This window comes from Anabas testudineus, chromosome 17 (genome assembly GCF_900324465.2).
Source record: "Anabas testudineus chromosome 17, fAnaTes1.2, whole genome shotgun sequence".
In the NCBI taxonomy this organism is placed as follows: Eukaryota; Metazoa; Chordata; class Actinopteri; order Anabantiformes; family Anabantidae; genus Anabas; species Anabas testudineus.
In genome coordinates this window covers 16,580,368-16,602,126 of record NC_046626.1, presented here as the reverse complement: position 1 = coordinate 16,602,126, position 21,759 = coordinate 16,580,368, and the positions used below count along the sequence as shown (strand labels likewise).

The window sequence follows — 21,759 nt, the reverse complement described above, 5'->3', positions numbered from 1 at the left end:
AATAGAAGTAAATAACATTTCTTTCAGAAACACCTCCTGGAAAGCTTCAGATGCTGCATGTGACAATGCACAAGAACGAGAGCAGATTTCTCTTGTTATAATCTAAGAATAGTTATAGAACAAAACAGGCTTTACAATGCTTAGAATCACATTGTGCCAGATGTTGTACAATGATCTTGTATGGGAGAAACCATTAGGAGGCATAAAGAAAAAAAGGAAAGGAAAAAAGGTACAAGAGGGTTTTTTTTTTCCACCTCTGCTGAGTGTGTGGGGCTGGCGTTATTGATTTCTAATGTTATTCCACATCAACGGAAAACAAAAACCTTGAACCGTGCAGGCTGTCCCACCTTTCACATCTCTCTCTCCATCGTTCCTCACTTATTGATCAGATGTCTGCTTGTTAATTAAGACATGACCGCTGCCAGCTGGCTGCACGGTCAGAAATGCACATCTGCAGGGCTGCGGCAGGGCCTGGGAATAAGAGGCAACTAATCCATAAGTGCTAATGTGCTATTTCTCTTATCCCCCATGTCATTCTCAATTTTTCCCCAACCTCTGTGTTTTTTCTCTTATTCGATTGTTTCTTTCTCACCCCCACCTCCTTTTAGCCTCCAAGTACTGTGCAATTCAAAATCAGTGCTTGCTGATTCTGATAGTACAGTAAATCCTTGATTGAATGTATGACATTAATCAAGTTTGCATAAGTAGTCTTTACTTAGTAGCAGATTTAACAGATTTCTTTTGTCATTTTTCAGTTTAACAAGTAACTTCTTCATTCAACAAGAACCTAAAGCTGCAACTCTACCAAATTAGCACAAAGACAACGTTCGTTGACAAAGACAACATTAATTCTAAGCATCTGCGAGTAGGCACAGAATTCAACACTAACTATTAGCATAATTAGCATGATTAGCATTGATGTTGTAATTATTGTGAAAAAACGAGGACTAAAAACAATTTCTTTCACGAATGTCTTCTTCAAACTCCAAAAAAGGACAAGACTGAGGGGTTTTAAGTCCTAAACAATGCACGCTGATCTTGTTAATTAGTTGAGTGAATTCTCGGCAGTTCATTCATTCAACTCATCATTTCAAGTTAATTGACTGCAAGTCAGAACAAACATTTAGAACTTCTGAAAATAAAAACTATTACTGAGCACATTGAATGGTGTGACGTGAAATGTGTGGGTGTATTAGTCACAGCCTAAAGGTTGCTCTTAAAAACAGTGCATCTTTAAAATTAAATCATTTTAGAGGCCTGACTTACTGATCATAAATATAATAATTAAACAATTTGGGTGCAAACTTGTATCCACTAAAAAACAATACATACTTGACTATCCAGCATTTACATGACTGCAGGCTTATGAAAATAAAGAGATACGTTTCATTCCCTAAGGACTTATTGTGCTGACAAATATTAAACAAAAGCAAACTTCAAACAGACACAAAAACATATATTTTATCATGAGCCTTCCCTTTAAGATATACACGAGTTATTCAAAGGCAATTTGGATACAAGAGAATAATAGTTTTAGAAAATATATCAAACATTTTACTGTTATTTTATGCTCCCCAATGTTCCCCTCGAGCCACAGAAAAAAAAAAAAACCCTGTATCTGCTTCTTCCTCATGGGAATCCTGAGCTCAGAAAACTGCCATATCTCACACACACACACACACACACACACACACGTTGTATTTTGTACTTAAAAAGGCTCTTAAATTTGTGGCTCCTCCACAGTGCATTCACATGGTGGCCATCACTCCCCACAGAACTATATACTTTAAACCCTAAGGAAATCTACAGTTGTGCATTTTCCAGTGGTCGCATATAGAAATCTCACCACATCATCTACTCTACAATGTGCCAGAACATTTCCCTCCCTCATTTACACTACTGACACATGAATTTCCTTCTACTCTACAGATATAATCTTCTCAAACCTTTTGTGTGTGTCTCTCTCTCCTCTTTGTCTCTCAAGCTTGTAGATTTCAGGCAGGGCAGAGTGCAGCAGGAGAAAAAACAAATCAATAATTCTCGAGTGTTTGAGTTAAGGATGTTCTTGAGTAGCTCAATGGAATCTGTTGTTGATTCGTAGTTTAGTGCGTGGAAATGGTTTTATAATATTCAACCTGTTTTAAAGTGTTTGGAAAAGGACAAGTCGCCGATCTAGCAGTGTGCCATAGCCCTGTTTTGGACAATGCTAACACTCAAATACATAGTTGGTGGTCTCTCTAATTTTTCCATTACCCAAATGACTGATCTGATCAGTCACTGTCAGTGTGATAAATGCATTTACAGTCTTTTCAGTGACTGGGGAAAAAAGCCTCAATGGGCTTTACTGGACTGGATTCTTTTCATGTTAGCCCTTTAAATTACATGGCAGTTATACCCTCCACATAACAACACATGCCAACAGAAACTGCAAACACACACACACACACACACACACACACACACACACGCGCGCACTTCCAGTCCACCAAACCCATGCCCTGTGAACCATGACAGCTGTAGCCAGCTTGACTGACAGAGTTTGAAAGTCAGGTTCAAGTACAGGTTCACACGACCCCCAGCGTTACTCTGCTACCACCATAAGGTTCTCTCCGACGCTGCCAACGCCTGCTCACTTATCTTCTACCAGATGTCTGTCACACGCGGCGATGTTTTCTGCCAGTCATCTCCTCGTCTCCAGCGTTTAATTAGTGCTCATTAAGGCCCAGGCTTTCTTTGTAAATAATATATGGCTGCCAGTGAAAGTACATCAACATAAGCCGTCTCTGGAGGGGCAGCAGCCATGAATAGTAAAATCATCAACATGTCCTCTGCTACATTTACTGTATGATCAAGCTTTGCTTGCAAAAGGAACACAAGGTTGCTGCAGCTTTGGGCATTCAAAAGGTGGATATAGTGTGTGTAGCTTTACGACTGTGTTTCCTCACTTGAGTAATATAGTGGCAAGGGTGTTCTTTTTACATTAAAGTGTTAACCCTTCATAGTAAAGCAGGTAAGTGCATGCTACTAAGAACCACTTGCATGCTTCCCACAGAGTATACAGATGGCCTCTGATTTCCATATTAATGTGTCCGCGGATTGGCGATTTCTTCACGTCGTCCTTCTTGTCTCAGCGTCTTATATCACGCGAATGAATGAATCGTCCCTCCAACATCAAGTCTGAGGTGGGATGAGGGGAGTAGACATTACCATACTCTATGCCTACATCAGTGTACAACCTCAATAATAGGCCCTGTCATTGAAACAAATCACAGGCTTCAGTAGCAGTGGGCCAAGCCACGTAAATTCAAATTTCATTTCGTCTCAGCAGAAAATTGGAGCAGGGGGAATGAACTTGTGATCCATTCCTAATATTTCTCTAACAATTTGGGAAGCCCTGGTGAGGCTACTTTATATTTCGATGAGGGATGCAAACAATTTGCTTGAGATGTATTACATTACACCCCGAAGAATGACAAAATTGGCCACAGCACACAGCAACGAAAACAAGCCTAATCGGACTCTTCAATTTCACGGTGACACAGCCTGGTGTAATGAGGTGACTCTGTGATTCGCCCCTCTCCTAGTGAAAAACTTCAATGCCATCCAAGATGCAAAAGGATCCAATGTAAAGACATGCTGTCAAAGTCATTGTGTTGGCCAGATTTGCCTTGTCCCTGCTCAGATTGTTGAAGTAAGCCATTTTCCCCCTATCCCCTGCAGCTGTGTTTTATAGAGTTTGCTAAAGACAACCTGTATAGATTCACTTTTGCATTATAGCAATTCATGTAAATTTCTAGGTACTATATTTAATTCACTGATCTGAATCCAAACAGAACTAAAGTCAAGTTGCATATTACACTGTTCCCTTTTTAACTTTAGGGGCATTTTAACATTAGCTCCATCTTTATTTTTAGATCAGATTCTGCAAGCTACTGTATGGGCAAGCTGTAATATTAATTTGAATATACATGAATAATTTAGTGTATTCCAAAATGTATTATATCAAATCAGAAAACACTGAACTCATTTTCCCAGTATTCTGTTATATTATATTACATTTTGTGTATTTGCCTTTTATTTCTTAAAATTAACTATTATTATTATTATTATTATTATTATAGTTCAAAGTGCAAGGTATGAACAAATCTACATTAGAACTGACAGACCTCAAGCTTTGTGGGAAGTTGGTTCCAGACATGGGGCACATGAAAAACAACTCAGGACTGCAAGCAGACAACCGTCAGTCTTCATAAGACAGAAGCATATAAAGTGTATATGATGTTAAAATCCAGGCTTGAGCCTATAAAAAAAAAAAAAAAAAAAAAAAGACAAAATGAAAGGTTGGGAGGTTGTAAAATGCACTATTCTCTGAATATATCAAGTCAAATTGTCCAACACATAGTTTAATTAAAGGCCAGGAAAGTAAGGGACAGGATCCCAGGAGTTAAATTAAGAGCAGCTGGACTAACTTCCTGTTTTTAAGTGGCACTCTTCTGTTTAGGCACTCACATAGCTAACGTGTCACAGGGCCTTTCTCCTCATGTAAAAGAAATCAAACTGTCTCTCTTTCACTGCAGGTTATTCTGGTTTGTCCATGTAGCACATTGACATTCATCTAAAACTTTCAGCAAGGCAAAAGTTTCCCTCAACAGCCTTGATCTCTCCATTTCTGTCAGAGCTATCACTGGTCAGGATATGTGAGAGTTTCTCCAAGTGCCTTATGGAGGAAAGTTTCTAAGTATGCATTTATGCAGCATGGAGGCGCATTACAGCTTCTGACCATGGGCAACTTACAGTATATGAGGAACAGGTGAGATATAGAGCTGAGGGAGACTGTTCTGCTCAGTCAGTCTTAACATCCAGACTGGTAGTCACGGGTTAAAGCTCCAGTGGAAAGAATTTAACTTTTTATTTTAGGTAGTTTAAGAGCTCTGCATACAGATTAGCAGGATTTAGGGGAGTGGTCTAAGGAGTGGTTGCTCTCTTTATTTCTTCCTATCAGCCATGTTAGATAGCATATGGCCTGCTCCAGGGGGAATCTCTGTATTTATACCCAGACACAGGTGCAAACAATTAGGTCAATCACACCATTGCCTCCACGAACAGAGATCTCAAGATGAAACCATGGAGGGCAATGTGAAACACATTCAGTGTTGTTTGTTAGTCAGAATCAGCAGTTGTACACATGAAGTAAAAAAAAAAAAGATGCATGCAGTGATGTGAAGTAAACTTTTAGGGGGACATATGACAACATTATCAAATATTAGATTACAGCATGGAGTTGATATGTGCACAGTCGCACAGGTGTTCTCAGTTATTCTGATTGATGGGACGTCAGTTCTGCTTAAGTTGGGCAAAACATGGCTAAGAATGAAGAAAGTAAAGCAAAGTATAAACGGTCATAGTGGTACAATATTTGAAACTAATAATGTTAATGATAATGATGAGTATACTGCAATACAGATAAAGTAATATATAAAAAGATGCACAATTTTTGTTTGACTTAATTTTTCTTTCTTTATTGATGAGCGATATTTATTCATGCATCATATGATCCAGACTTCATTGTTCTGCTTCTACTTAAATGTTTTTTAATGATACTGACCCTTATTATTATTTGTTTGTTTTTGCTTTTTATGTTAGGCATTTTTCAATATCTTGTGTTTACCCTCAATTTTTATTACACAAAATGAAAATATGCACAAAGCAGGCAGATGGAAACACATTCGGTGTGGTAGTGAGTCAGACTAACACACGTCTGGGAGCCTGATTCTAAAGCAATTAAATGGAATTTAGCCACCAGTAATTATATTATTCACACCTATGGCATGTCAAAATATTTTCCAAAGGTCCATTTGAATAAAAATCTGCGTGTCTAACCTCATAACTAGAGAACGAGGAAGACGTCAATCAATCACAGGTTGTACATGCCCACGCCATATTGAGAGGTCTAATTAGTAAAGTAAGTAAAGACAGCTGTGTGGGTGGACATTTACCAGAATGAAGGAAGTTACTGGCTTAAATCAATGGGTTTAAAATTTAAATACGTCCTTATTTTCACTCATCACACAAGTTCAAGGACATCTGTTGCTTTTTTTTATGTGCCCTACAGATTATTTGACGCTTTCTTCATCACAGTTCATCACAAACATTTATATTGCTTGACTTTGAGTTCACTGTAATTTATGAACTGTGAATTCGTCAGAGAGGTAATGCAGCAAAATGCATTTATGTCACACCCTTTGGCCTTCCACAATTAACCTCAGAAATAAATTACTCTGCAAAAACGCGAGTATCTCAAGCAAGAGACGCGCTAATAAATCAGAGCTCTTTCTTCTTGGAAGTCACTGTAAGGTGCAACTTGAAAATTAGCAAAAGAAAGTTTTCCTCACCTGTCAGTTCAAGGCTCTCCTACTTTAAGGTTCTCATTTAACGAGTTCTGTGCACCTCTCTTGTCTTGAATCAGAGATGCTAGGATCTGTCACACGGTAGAAAAGCTGTGTTAGACATAGTGAGCCTGTCAACACAGTGCCAAGCATCCAGGAGAAGCCAAGGTTAGGCAGCAGCCAGGGGAGAAAACACAGGGCAGTGTTGCTTCTCTACCCCAGAATGTCATCATCAAATAGACCCCAATCTTGGTTCACTGTAGAGATTTATTCACTGTTCTGAAATCCAAATCAAGACCAGTATCTGTACCGCGTTATATACCAGGTGCAGCAGACATCACATACTGTGGTGTTTAATGTCATTCTCCTCAGCGGGAAGGTTAAAAAGGTAATGTTGTTGTTATTTACTGGGGTTTTGAGATGTCTATTCCGTCCTCTACACCGGTACAAAGAAGGTAAAATGGATTTGATTTGCTGTATCCGCAACATTGAAAGATTTTATTTATGAAATTCAATAGTGAGGTTTTACCAGATACAATGTACTGGTTTGTCTGGGTAGTTCACAGACCTCATAGAAAATACTCGATTTCAGAGAAAAGGTCCAAGTGAACACTGTTGACAACATGTTTAGTGGATTACTTAACTGAAATAGTTTTATTTTAATGTAATTTTCAATGCTGTGAACCATAACTGCAACTCAACTCCATTGTACTGAGGAGAAGACGTTAATCTCTAAAGCAAAGGAGGAAGCCAGATAAAGTTGTGCAGAATAGGAGGATATGGTGAATGGACGGGTCAACAAAATGTTAGACAACATAAAAAAAAATCACCATGACCATTGTAACATTAACCATGTATTTATATTCCAACCTTTGCTAAGTTCTTCTTTTAACCAAGCTGAAGGTCTTTTTTATGTCTAACCCTTACCTAACCTTAACTATTGAACTGTTACATGATAAAATGGGTAGTTATTTATTTTTCACACCTATAAGATAACACTATTATTCGCATTGTTTCCAAGAGTATTTTTACACCCAGCTGTAGGAGCACAGTTAATAGGAAAGGACAAAAAAGCCAGATGTCTCCTAAGGGAGGGTCACTTGTTTGGATAATGGATCGTACCAATTGCTATTGGGCTGAACACAGGATAAAAGGTCATTAAAACTTTATGAAATGTGCCTTCGTAATGGTACTGTTCAAAAGGGTGGACATACAGGGAATCTCTTTCCTCTTGTGGCCCAAACTGAGGACAGAAAAAGTCTCTGATTTCAATATGACAATGCCAACGGCAAAAGCATCGCATCCCAGGGCTCCCCCGAGTCCACATACTCGATCAGCGTGCTGCCCGCGCCACTTGGACCAGATGATCCAGATTTTGCTGGTTTTTAATTAAGTGGAAGGTCAAATCTCATTGCTCTTGACTTCAGGGAGCTGCTGCTGTCTGCACGGCAGAAGAGCTACACCCAGTCATTAATTTTATGGAGCAGGACTTTAATTGATTAAAAAGTTAAGGACTATGGGGATTGCATGGTAAGAGGCACTAGCATTTATTTGCTGTGATGTGGGCTGATGTGCAGTTGAATTTATTATAGAGTCTCGTATTTAGACTCAGCACCTCGCCTGAGAAACAATGGTGATTGTCTTTGAATTGGGTATGGTAGCATTACTCACTATACCCAATAAAAATAAAAGTCATATTACTCTGTTACATACATTCCCATGTAACATTTGGTTAAACACTGCTTATTTAAGGGTTTTAGCCAAAAACTGAAGGAGGGTCTGTCTTTAAATAGTATTTTAAGACATGTTTACACTAAAATAATGTGTTATATTAAAATATAAACAGTGCTTCAAGTGGAGGATAGTGTCCTGTAGTGTTATCTGTAAAGGGATATTACCAGATTGCCATAAGACTTTATTCACTGACTTTCTTTTACTGCTTATCAGCTGACAGAATGGAGTATAGATTCGCTTGTTTCCCGCAGTTATCTATCATTAATGCGAGATGTCACAGTAAGGCCAGGAAGTCAATTAGAATGGATGTATTTCTGTCTGCTACTGTCATTTCTCTGTCTCATGTTCACCGGTGATTGTAGGCAACAGATACCCGGCTCCTCGGTCTCAAATGGGAAAAATCTTCCCTCTGAGATGATTTGTAAAAACAAACATGGGCATGATATGAAACCGTGAGACGCCCAAACCTCTGGGGAGGTCTACTGTGTCAGATCGTCCTGATGGTTTGCACTCAGCTCTCTCTTTATCAAGCCCCCATCCTCCCGAGAAGCTCAGGTCACGGGTTGTAACCTCTTACCCTCGTAGGAATAAAATTAAATAGGGAGACTTATATTTGGAATACAACTGGAACATGAAACTGTGCTATGTCATGTGACAACAACCACAGCCTGTTCTTCCTCTGATATAGCTCTTCACAGGGAATAAACAACACGCACTGAAGTGAGATGGGTTGTATTGTGAGAACATGCAATTTACTCTCTTTTCATTCAGGTTGTTGAACCTGTAGTGAAGTGAAACTCAGAATGCAATTAACTTGTTCTTTTTCCACAAGCTTGGCAACACAAGCACAACTGTTCCATGTGGTCAAAAGAGTTGTGGGTTTGGTTCAGTATTGCGAGCTGCCAGGCCTTCTCTCCTCTCCTGTCAGGAGGATCTGTCAGCCCTGCCACAGTTCTGTCTAATAAACCAGTTTCACACACCGGTAGAGTTTCCTGTCTCAAGGCCTCCTTGCCAAATAGCACAGTAACTTTGAAGAGAAAGAACAAATAATCATTCTTAGTCTACACAGCTTCTCTTTATGCTATCATCTCTCTATCAGATCCTTGTTTTGTGCTCAATTAAGGAATCTTACAGAGTGCCTTTCATTTAGCTCTCAAAGTGGCAAAAGTGACCTTATTCTGAGCGCTGTGCTCTCCGCAGGGGCTGCGACAAATGAGGCCTTGTTTTTTAAAGGAGAGCATAATGAAGCTTTGTGGAAGCATGATACAAGTCAGATAACCCACCAGGATTTCAATTTAGCGCTGTCAAAAAATTGAAAGATACAAATAAACGCCGCAGTAGAGGCAGAGCTTCTGTAATCTCTCTAGAAGGTATTGATTCAGTGGGTCCAGAATGAGGCCTATGCATGTGTCTGACTTTTGTTGTTCTCTTTCCATCTCAGGTGCAAGTGCAACCTGCACGCCAACAGCTGTGTCTTTGACAAGGGAAAGCTGGGCTGCGAGTGTGAGCACAACACCACAGGGCCAGACTGCAGCCGCTGTAAGAGGCACTACCACGGAAGAGCCTGGAGTGTCGGCTCTTACCTCCCAATACCTAAGGGAACTGCAAATATATGTAAGTATGTCTATATTTCTACTGTTCAGTAGATAAAGATTGAACATGCAGCTAAGTTACAAGTATTTCACAGAGCAGAACACTATTTCAAGCTTAGTCGGAGAAGTCACTGCTACTGTATGTGATGAAGCCTGCAATAAAATGACAACTTTAGTGGTTTGTTCAAACCTAGAATGACCTATGCCTCTGTTGCTCTTTCAGCACCAGAGAGGAGTAGACAGCTGCATTGAGAGATGGCAGGAGGGCGCAGTTTATTTCAGGATTGCGAAATGAACGAATAGGCTAATAACCATTTGGATCATGGCTAATGTCAGGTGTGATCAAATGAACCAGACACTCATTTCCAGGCTGATAAGTTATCTCAGGAACATGAGAAAACGGTTTTGTTTTCTCAAGGTCACAAGATAATTAACTTGATCTCCATGACGGCATTAAAAAAGCACAGTTTCATCAATGGCCATTCCCGGCTTCCATAGTCTTATGTTTCATTCATCCAGTATTAAATGATTGTGGACAGCACTCTGTCTAGTACCTCAACACTGAATTTAGCATTTCATCCTCAATTCCACGTCAACTGTGAACTAATGCTGGATATTTTTCCGCCTGTTCACGTGGTATCTATGAGGCAGAAGGTGCTCTTTTGCATTATCCCCATTATAATCTTGGACGGGAGCTGAGTCACATTCATCAAATCCCATGCTTGAGGCAGGGGGCTCATTGCCTCAATAAATCTAATACAGCCACTCAGGGATGTGGTGGTGGACGGCCAGGCAAGGCCAGATGGTGGAAGATCTTACACTTTGGTCCTCCATTCACACTGATTCAGCTTTTGTGTTCAGGAACATTCATGGCGACAGTCTACAGGGACTGACGGCAGGTTTTTCATATGATTCGTTTGATTGTCTGACTCGAATTCTCCGACGCGATGTTCTGGTTAGATTTGTGCAGACATATGATATTGCTATTGATCCACTGATATTGTGTGATTAACTTTGTGCAGTAACAGTGCTTTTTCTTGCTTTTCCTTGGGCTAGTGGTTGATGATGAATTGGAGGATTACGCCGTCACCTGTGTGAGCATGCGTTCTGGTGCATGTGGAAAACGGCATGTGTGCACGCCTCTATGCACATACATTACATTTGATTGTGTGTGGGAGTTTGTTTGGGGGAATGTTTGTGAACTCTAAGGAGATATTGCCGTATTTATCCCTGCACCTCTTCTGTGTTATGAGTCTCCCTGCAATGTGGCGCTCACTCGCAGATTGACAGGCCGTTATTAAAAAATCCAACACTTGGCCGCATCTGCACTGAACTGATGAAACCAAGGTCTAGCCATATCAAAAGCAATATTAGCACTTGTTTGGCAGTGGCATAAAATGCAATAATGGTGCACATGGAAGTGACGTAGCAATATTGGTCCCCCAGGTGCTGAATGAACACACTTTTGTCTTGAATTATTCTTATTTCTCTTGTAAGTAAAGCCCAGGCCCTGTGACATGCTTTTATCCATTATGTGAAGCTCATAATTCCTATGAGGATATTAAACATACAGCCCTTGTATCAAGATAAATATGCTGAACGCACAAAATGTAATTATGGTTTAATAGCTTTCATTTGTCATCAAGTCTTCCTCTTTAATCATGGAAGTCATTTATCTTACAGGTAGGAACTGGGAGAGGTCTATTATATATTCAAATCCCTGCCCATGCAGATATATGGACATATGGACCGTTCATGTAATAAATTAGAGCCCAAAATGGAGCCTGTGTTGCTATGGGCCATAGCTGTCAGCAGCAGAGTGAGTGAGAGATGTTCTAATATAAGGTTTCCCTTAAAAAAAAGGGGGCCTGCAGAAGTGAAGAGGAATCACTTCAAGAATTATGTTGACAGTCCACTTTGCAGAGACCGTCGACTCATCCTGTGTTCCAACGCCAGTTCAGAGGTTAACAGGGGCTGGGCTGAGAGTTTGATCAGACTGTAGAATGTGCTTGAACTTTAAAGGCCAATATTGGTTGCCCTCGATTTCTTACACAGCACCCAAAAAAACTATTGGTTAGGTATTGCAGCTTGCTTGCTTTCTTGCAAATTGGAACTTAAAATCAGTGATTTTTCCTGCTGCTGCAGTGCTGTGGTGGTGCCAACAGCTGTCGTGACAGCTCTGAACTGGTAATAGAGTGATGAATGGCGTGCAAACAACTTGAAAACCCTGCTCAAATATAATCATAGAGGCACAAACTTGCAAAAAGAATCAGAAATTACACTAATTGCAGGGTAGATGCTGCCTGATGATGGTGTTACTATGAAACAAAATGTTTCCTTCACCCTACTAACTTTAATTTACAGACAGGTGAGGCAAATTAATAGTGACAGGATTTCTGTTGATTACAACAAACACAGATGCAAGTCAATAGCAGCTAGAGAAAACAAACTGTTGCCAATGTGTTAATTCCAAACAAGAATGAACATGCTGATGAATGGACGTTTTCTGTTTGTGGAGTCGATTCTGTTGACACGTCCTCACTGGTAGACATGTTATTATCATCAGAGGAAGGCAGGTGTTGGACTGTGCAATGGTCAGGGTTCTGTGCAGAGTCATTACAGCTGCTAATCAGTGTAAACAGTGGAGGCCAACTGGATAAATGCTGGTGACTTATTGAAGGGTAAAGTGAAATACGTCTACACTTTAATGAAACATTGTTCCTTTGTTTGTTCCGCAGGTATTCCCAGTAATCATGGACCAGTGCGTAAGTTGCTCACATTTTTTTAAATTGGCATGCTGACTAATGGTTTCCTCCTTCAGTGATGACTAACTCTCTTTTAATGAAATCGTGTTGTACGTAATCATCATTGTTCATGAATATGTTTTCCTGTGTGAAGAAAAATCCATCCATGACTGCGAATGAACCAATGCATTGTCTGAGAAACCTTAACTTGTCTCCAGTGCATTTTAACTGGGATGACTGTTTTTGAAAATAGCAGATTTTGATTGTTGTAGAAATGTCTATCTTGTTTTAAGAAAACTTAAACTTTAAAGGACTGTACCACAGTTTTTACATTTCAACCAATTTACTACTACATTATCTATACATCACATTCTACTAACAGTTCTGCAAGGCAGGAATGAAAGCATTGATTTGAGGTGGGAAAAATGCTGTGTGGTTTGCAAAGTGTCCAGCAGTAAGTTTAAGTATATGCGATTTGATTATGTTTAATGACCTCAAACTAAAATAAGACACAGCTAAAACCCCAGTATGGCCGCAGATTAACTATGTTGCTAGTGCATAAAATAGCGTAGGACACCTGCATGTTTGGGACAGGTTATCAGCAGACACTGGAGAGAATGATTCCTCCTTTCTTTCCTAGAATATTTGCTCTAAGCGCACAGACAGATATTTGCCCTGAGCCAGAGCAAAGAAAACCATTTTTTATGAAGACTTGGTTCCCACCATGAATCCCCATGCATGTTGATGCCTGAAGGTGACTTCGCATACTGGATAACAACAGCAGCCACCATATGTACATGTCTTTGCCTTTGTCTTTGTCTTTGACTATTCACCCATTCAAGCTGCATGCACACTCTTTTGCATTCGCCAATTTTCTACTTCAAACCTATGGTAGGAGTTAAATCAGCCCAGTTAAAGAACAGATTCTTAAAATAAACTAGAATGTATGCATGCTGTCCCTGTGCTTTAACGACGTAACAGCATGAATTATATAACGACTCAGTTTAATATATAACCTTTCCCATTTTTACACAGATCGAGCAAATGCTTCATCTCTTGGTGTTGCAAATCGTAACCAAGGTAGGCACATAGGCTTTGTAACTTCAGCATGACATTAATAAAACATAGAAAGACTTGATTGCTTATTGATTGATAATTTGGGGGAAAGTGTAATGTACAACATATAAATAGCAGTAGGTTGTTTTCCCAAAGCCTAGATTCTTTCATCCTGCGTGCAAACAACCACGTTGTTCCTAATACGACAGATCTTTTGTTTTGAGAACACGGTAGAGAGTGCACCTCATGATCACCTATCCACAGCCTCCAAACCTCTTTGATCATGCCTTCCTTTTAATTACCCAGAATGCTCTCTTGGGGTGCACCCTTTTCTGCCGCGATCACAAGGAGAAAAAAAAAAAGGAAACAGGAGGAGAGGGAAGGAGAGAAGAGGCTCCAGGGGGGGTTTATGTAGATTGATCTCCAGCTATCTCCAGCTAATCCTCAGACCCAGATATCCTGTGTTAAGTCACATCTGCACCACTGCGCTCAAATCAAGAAGAGACAAAATGCACTTTCAGAATTTCCAGTCTGTTCTCACTCAAACGGCATCGGAGTCTGATGCTTTGTCACGTGCCGTGGCTTCAAATATCGATGCTAAAGGTACCACTTAGCTTAACCTTAACACATAAAGTCCATCAAACTGTAATGTTTCCATCCTGTAATCGATCAGTTATGATTCCTGCAAATGTAATTGTTAGGAAGAAGCTTAGTGTGAACATCAATAATGAACACACTGTAAATATTTAGAAATGAGCTTTAGCTACTAAAGTTTAAAGAATAGTGAGACCTTTTAGGACAGGTTTTTTTTTATTTTTTTTTTTGCTTTCTTACCTTGCTGGGGGCAAGTGGAAACCACCTGGTGCTCTTCAAAGTACCGGCACACCTCTTTCATGCAGTGTGCAAACAGAGTGTAGATTGTTGCATCCTGCATGAAAAAGCTAGAGCATCCAACTTTCTGTAAAACTAGAACAGTTGTTTGTGTTCAAATGACTTGAATTAGTAAAGTATAGTAGTTAATTAGGGCTTGTGAATAAAGCAAGACTATTTAATTCCTCCTTCTTCGCCTCTTAGCAAGAATATATTTATGCAAAAGTCTCAAATCTTCCAACTTAAATCTTTACAGAAGTTTTCTTTTCAACTAATTATTTAATGTTACTTTCTCATCTTCCAGATTTGACGTGATACACATTTCCTGACACAAGATTTGATCTGGAGTAAAATGAAAATCAGGCACCTTCTTTTTTTTCCGCATTGCAGCTGACAATTTACCCTAAACTTCAGAGCCTTGAGTCATGACTAATGATGAAGTTTCATGTTAATATGATAATAGGAGCAATGGCTGCGCACGGGTCTCATTTTACCCTGACATCATGGCAAAATATATTGATCCAGTGTAAGTGAATAACACTTTTCTGCCTCAGCACATATAATTGGCAGATCCTGTGTCTAAAACTGTCTCCATTATAGTAGATTGTACTGGTGAATCTATATTTAAAAAGCCATTTAAACATATTCAATAAATATAATTTTTTCACTAAATGTAAATAAATGGAGATGCTAGTGTCGCCCACTTCTTTTTTTTTATTTTTTTTTATATAAAATCTTTAACATGGCTACTACAAATCTCAGTGACCTGATCTGATAGAAATGAGCATTATTTGAAGAGCTTATTGTTGAATAGAACCTATTTGTACCTAAAAAAAGATGGAGATCTTCTACAAAAAGAAAGTTACGGGAAAGACACTTTGTGTTATCATGCTGTGATTTTCTGCATCTCAGTGATTTCAGTTGCAGAGAGATGGGGACATCACAGGTTCTTATAAAAATGTCAGAACAGAGGAAACATGTCCAGCGTCTCAGTATCGTACAATAAATGTGTCCTCACTGATTAATTAAACCAATCATAACACATCCGTTTCAAATGCATCAGGCTTACATGCTACACAAGAAGCGGGTTTGGCATTTAATTCATCTCTTTGTCTTTCCTATCTATCACTTTCATGCTATTGCTGTGGTGAATTTTTTCCACCAAGGCCCAAGAATGGATCTGTCATAACAGTTATACTGCAAAAATGTCACACATCTCACAGAGGTGTGAGGTGCACATATGGCTCAGGGAGAGTGCGCTGCTTCTTAGCCACGACTCAATTGCTGTGTTCTCACTTGCTGCCAGCACAGGTCAGTGAGTGAGTGATGTCACACAGGACAGGATTGTTGACATGCGTATATGAGATTGTCCCAAAAGCATATTGTATATGATATTTCATTATTTGTCATCAAACTGGCCCTCAACCTGTTTTTCTCATCAAGTCCAGGGTACTTGTCACAGTTCTCTGCAGCTCTGGAGGATGGTGTCCAAAATGACATGTTACTGAGTGGCCTTATAGGCTTATAGGTTTTAATACTTACGGATGATTGCTATGTATGAAATAATCCAAACTATCATTTATTATATTATGTTGCACAGATGAAGTTTTGCTGTTCCCCTTTATCCATAATAAACAGTAACTGAAGCTAACTATTACATTATTCACACACGTCCGATCACAATGTACAGTAAGACTCTTTCTGAGTGACACAAAGTAATGGATTAATTTTTTTTTTTTACTCTAGTTTTGTCATGACTAGAGTTGGAGTCTTCTCCTCTAGGACACCACAGACTTAAGCCTCTGCACAAGCAGACTACTTCAGCTACAGATCCTTTTAAGAAGGCAACGGTCCTGAGGGTCTGCTGGAGGACAGACAGATTATCCATCAGCCACAGGCAACAATTTTAATGTGTAGAATAGACAAGGGAGACTCAGTCAGTCCCATGGAAGTTTTCAGTGAAACACAAAGCACAGGTGTTTTCCATTAGCTGTAAAATAAGATGTCCTGATTTGACATCACTGATTGTGGAGTAAACATGAGGCCATTAAGGTTCGAACCCACTGAGGACAGAGCAGCAGCACTTTGTGATGGAGGTGTTTGTCTTCATGGATGAAAAGTTTTAAGCACAAACACTCTCAGGTGATGATTTTGTTTGATAGATATGGTGTTGTCCTGGACCAGAAGAGACCAGCCCTGAAACATATTTGGGTTGAACATAAACCTGCTATATACATAGATATAGTTTGGTTAGGGTTTAATTGGTCAATGCCCACAAATGACACCAAACAAACCATAACTACAACAAAGAAAACTGAGCATGATAGGTACGTCACCAGTTTATTTCCAAATCCATTTATACAGTTGTGCTTTTCTGAAAACCTGCAAATATCAGCACAGAACAATGGTTATGGTGGGGACAACATGGCTGATACTAGCTTCTAATACACCAATAATATTATTCTAATTAAATCCTTTTCACTGCAGCATTATTGCCTCTCATTATTAAAATGGTCCAAAAAAAAGTTAATGGTGCTCAAATGCATCTGCACTGAAATCTCCTCCTTTTTCAGCATTGACTTTTCCCTTAAAGGAAAATAAAACAAACAAACAGCTTATCTGTTGCCTTGATTTGCATATTAAGCCCTGTTGTGTAATTTCTGTTTCAGCTAAATATAACATCACAATATTATATTCCCAGCATTAGTTGAAGGCGGATAAAAATTAATCTAAGAAAATCAGTGACAAATGTCAGATTTTGGTTTTGATTTTGGTGTCAATCCCTGAATCAAAAAGTAAGAAACTTCTCAAAGGACTCATTATTTTTGCACAAGTCATACGAGGAGAAAATCTATCTTGCAACACAACCATAGGACTGTCTGCATTTTAAAGAAGGCAGAGTCCCATTTGGTTATTGAAATCCTGCATCCACAGGTTTCCATTTAAAACATAAGGACACTGGTGTCCATGTGAAGTGGGTTAATACACTTTTTAAGATAAATGCAATACCAATGACCTTTTAATCAGTTTTGGCAGCAGCAATGATGATTTGTTGAGTTAATTCTGATGCATGAGCCACATAACGGAAAACCAAAAATGTGATTACTATTTATGCAGGAAGAGAGATCCAATTATACTGAAATCTCTTGGCAAATATTACCTCTTTCAGGATTTCACCTCTGCCAGCAGAGAGGCTTCCTGGGATAATTGAGTTGTGAGCTTTTGTCTGGAAATGTGAATATTAACTTATGTAGTCCTAATCAGTAAATATCAAAACAGAGAAATGTTTAATGGACAGTGGAGCAATGCACTTCTGGATATTACACCGTTTTCTTTAGCTGGAGTTGTTTGTTGTAATGTCAACCACTAAGTAGAAAATGACAGCAATTGGTGCTTAACCTGAGAGGATGTATTTACATATCAAAGGTAGGAGTAGTGTGATGAGCCAGGTGTGCGTCCCATGGCCTCTCCTGTTGCTGTTCTCCGAGTGTCATTGTGCCAGAGGGAAACAAATTTTAATTCTACTGTCCTGCACAGTGGGGCCGTTTCACAATACTCTGGCATCCTTTGAAACACTAATCATTAATTTCACCTCATCACTCCAGTGTTTTGTTTGCTCTTTTGTTTTGCCAGGATTATTTGCTCTAAAGTCCCTGTGGTGCTCCTAAAAATATCCATAAAATGTGTCTCTGTGTTCTTTTTTCATAAGCAGTCATTCATGTAAAAGGGTTTTTACAGGCTGTGGGCTGCACTCCAGTATTCATACAGAGTGTGTCTTGCTTATCTGTCTTCTTCCTCTTTGCACTACTTCACAAAGTCCTTGGCTTCGCCCTCCCTAATGTGTCAGTTGTGCTCTCAGGACACATAGCGATGCAGACAGGACAAGAAGAGGCAGCTTGTGCCCTGTGAACCTGCCTGTTGATGTTCTCTGTCAGCCTATTACTGAGTGATCTATTAATCACCCATTCCCGTCTCCCCTTTTTTTTTTGCTTTGTCTCCTCAGCTCGGGTGTGTGACAACGCGATGCTGCGCTGTCAGAACGGCGGCACGTGCCACCACCATCAACGGTGCCATTGTTCCCCCGGCTTCACGGGTGTCCTGTGCGAGAGAGCTCGCTGCCAGGGCCCTGGGGACTGTGATGACCAATTGTCTGGACAGGCCTCCTTCCATCTTCCCCACATCGGTCGCCAGCTTGCTGTTATCCTCGTAGTGCTCCTGCTATTGATTGTTTCCCTTTGCTGAGAGGCCTGAGTGGCTTCCCATTCTCAACCAAACCCTAAGACCACATCGAGAATAAACTCTCTACCAAGTACATGATGGACAAAGGACAAATGGACCAAGGGCACAGGGGTGGGTGAAACTGTTACTAGTGCAACAGTGTGTGCACCGTTCTATTATACTGATGGAGCAGGAGTTTTCTGAAAGGACTGGTGAAGTTGCGGCTGTCTTATAGCATCACAGAGGAAACACGGAGCCCTGGTTTTGTGATTATGTCATTGGCTGATACTTCGTTAAAGGCAAACTGGAGACTCAGACAGAGCAACCCACAATCCGGGAGCAAACTGTACAAAACTAGACACACGATTTCTAAGTATCATCCGAAGTTATTAAAAAATAATCATGTGGACGGGGACATCTTAAAAACATCTTGCCTCACTGCCTCCTTTCTTACTTGTTACCTTCTCCTCCTCCTCCTCTTCCCCCGTTTCCCTCACTTTCTCCTTCCTGTGCTTTGGTGACTCTGGTGATTTTATTTTGCTGAAGGGTGTCTGTTGTTTTGCCAATGCTGCACATGTATTATTATCAAGCCCCTTCACAAGTACCAATGTAGTACTTTTTGCTTTTCTTTGTAGTCATGCTTGAGCTCACCTATACAGGAAAAAAAGTTGTAACATACTGTAACTGTATTTAATTTTTGTATAAAACAGATATTTTCATGACTACGCAAAACAAAAAGATGTATTACTTGTTTTCTATTGCTGCCGAATACGAGTGCATAACGAGTTTGGTTGTATTATTTCATTGCTTATGTGGCACATGGTTCTCTTCAGTTGAGAGCCGCCAGCAAAACTATGTTTACATACACACTTACACAATACACTTCCACCAAAGGGAAAAAGAAAAACATGTCTTTGTCTTGTTGTTGAACAGTAGTAATTTTATTAAGTAGTAACATGACATTTGACACAAGATGTGTATAGACTGAAACAGTGTATTAGATATATAGATACAACCAATGACAATAGCTGAATGTCATTTGAAAAGGATTTTTGAAAGCTATCAATGCCAATATTTGACCAACTCACTGAACTAACAGCTGCTGGTAACAATACTGCATATTAGCAAACTATTTTTTGTTTTTTGTTTTTCTAATATGCTGTAAACCGTCCTTGATGTGCTCATGAAATGTGGGAAATATCTGAAGAAACACATGCCAAAATCCCATCAGCTTTATGTAAATTAAAGACGAAGACTTGGAAAAAAAAAAAAGCTGATTGTACGGCTGTCGCAGAGGTTGTCCAGCTCAAATCTGTAATCAAATCTAATCCTTGAATCAAATGGGAAGAGGAGAAGGTTTTCTGAGCTGGTATGGCTGAGAGCTCACATCCTGCTGCGGGAGCCTCCGCGAAGCGACGCGTTCAGGAAATGAGCTTTAATACATGGAGGGTCAATGAATAGAAATGAAGTCGCATCCCGCTGGGTGACATATTGAGCACTGAGACCAATTTCATTTGAGAGATTAATTTTCCTCCCGAGGTTGTCATGAAACACCTAATTGTGTTAGAGTCTACTGTAAGTGCCTCTCATTAAATGACACTGTCGATGAAAAGAGTAGCAAATGCCTTTTTTGACAGAGATTCTTGCCTTTGAAAGGAACTTTTGGAGACTAAGAAACAGATCAATACCCTGTGCAAAATAGCTAACAGAAGAGGAATTGATGTTATTTGTTCAGCAAAGCAAATAATGTATTTTTTAAAAGGAAAAGAACAAAAACAAAAGCTGGTCAGCAAAAGTCTCCTGGAGACAAAAGCAGCTGTCAGTTGATTTTAATTACAAAGTAAATCATCATTAAATTCCTGAAAAACTATTTGCTCAACAACAGGAATTGTTCAATAAAACCTTAGCAATGTTATGTAGGCACAATATAGACCTGTCTTGATTTAGATTGGACACTTTGAAGTATGCATTCGACTGTATTAAAAGCAATCGTTTGGAAGGTAATGTCTTCTTCACAGAGTTTCTTAAAGCCAAATCTAATTAACGTAATACTGTCTTCATCAGTTCTAACAAAGAAGATGCTCGCTTGCTTTGCTAATAGCTCAGTGTGAACTGTTCCTTTGATGACCAAGGAATATTTTATACTTTATGGCATTATAGGTTTTAAAGGGTTAATTCACAGTTGCACATTTGCAGTAACAATTTCCTGTTGTATAAAACCAGTCTGGCTGATATCAGCTTTGTATAGGATTTGGGGACAGCAGCAAAACCGGTTATCTGAGAATTGTAGGGTTTCCAACAAAGTCCTTATTCTAAAAAAAGTGGTCACATCGTAACCTCGTAAAGGTACATATAGCTAGTAATTATGTAAGCCAAGCAGCTAAAGAGGGTAAACCTGTGAATTAGTATATAATCTGATATGTTTCCTTAGGACTGACTCTACACTTCAGTCTAACAACAAAGCAGTTTCCTTAATGTTATGTCTCAATAACCGGAGAGGACACTGACTTTTTGCTTAAGACATGCTGCTTTACATCAGGCTTTAGCGTACTGTAACTCCATCTACTGTAAAACAAGTAGTAATCTAAAAATAGTTGTTTCAACGAGCTACAGCTGATAAGATCTGTTATATGGACAGTCACTGTCAGAACTAAGATGTCTGCTTTTGTCTACTCCAGACTATAATAAAGAACCAATTGGTTAAAATTGTGGCCCTAGATTTTGGATTGTAAACTGCATTTGTGCTATATGAGAACAGAAATCTTGATCTGTACCAGCAGTAACAAAGAGAAACAAGGATTAGGAGAAGGTCAACTGCCATGTCAAGCTTGCGGATGTGACTGAAACTGACAGACTATGTTCTTACCACAAACGCCGTACCAAAATCAAATCTATTCAGCATTACAGTTGTATCACCTTCTGTCATCTAATATATTGTTCAAGGTTCCTCTGTCTGAACTGCTCTTCAGAATGTGAAGTGGCACACTTGAGACTGTTTGTGGTGACAGTTGGATGAAAATACTTTTTAGAGCACTGTTTAAGGGCCAGGATGTGCGTGTGTGAAAGAAAATTACCTTTATGACATGTTAGTGCAATAAAATTGGTGTATTATGATACTTGTGCCTGACTTTGGGCTGTATTTGGCATTTAGCACAAAAA

General features: G+C 39.4%; 1 protein-coding gene across 1 annotated transcript in view; it reads left to right on the top strand.

Annotated features, from left to right (window-relative positions):
• LOC113171432 (netrin-G1-like) overlaps positions 1-21,001 on the top strand; it is a 40,060-nt gene extending 19,059 nt beyond the window's left edge. Inside the window, exons 3-6 of the mRNA XM_026373775.1 lie at positions 9,562-9,734; positions 12,451-12,477; positions 13,492-13,536; positions 18,386-21,001. Coding sequence (XP_026229560.1) covers positions 9,562-9,734; positions 12,451-12,477; positions 13,492-13,536; positions 18,386-18,624 — 484 coding nt within the window. The 3' untranslated portion in view covers positions 18,625-21,001. The remainder of the gene's footprint in view (positions 1-9,561; positions 9,735-12,450; positions 12,478-13,491; positions 13,537-18,385) is intronic.
• Positions 21,002-21,759: the final 758 nt, after the last annotated feature.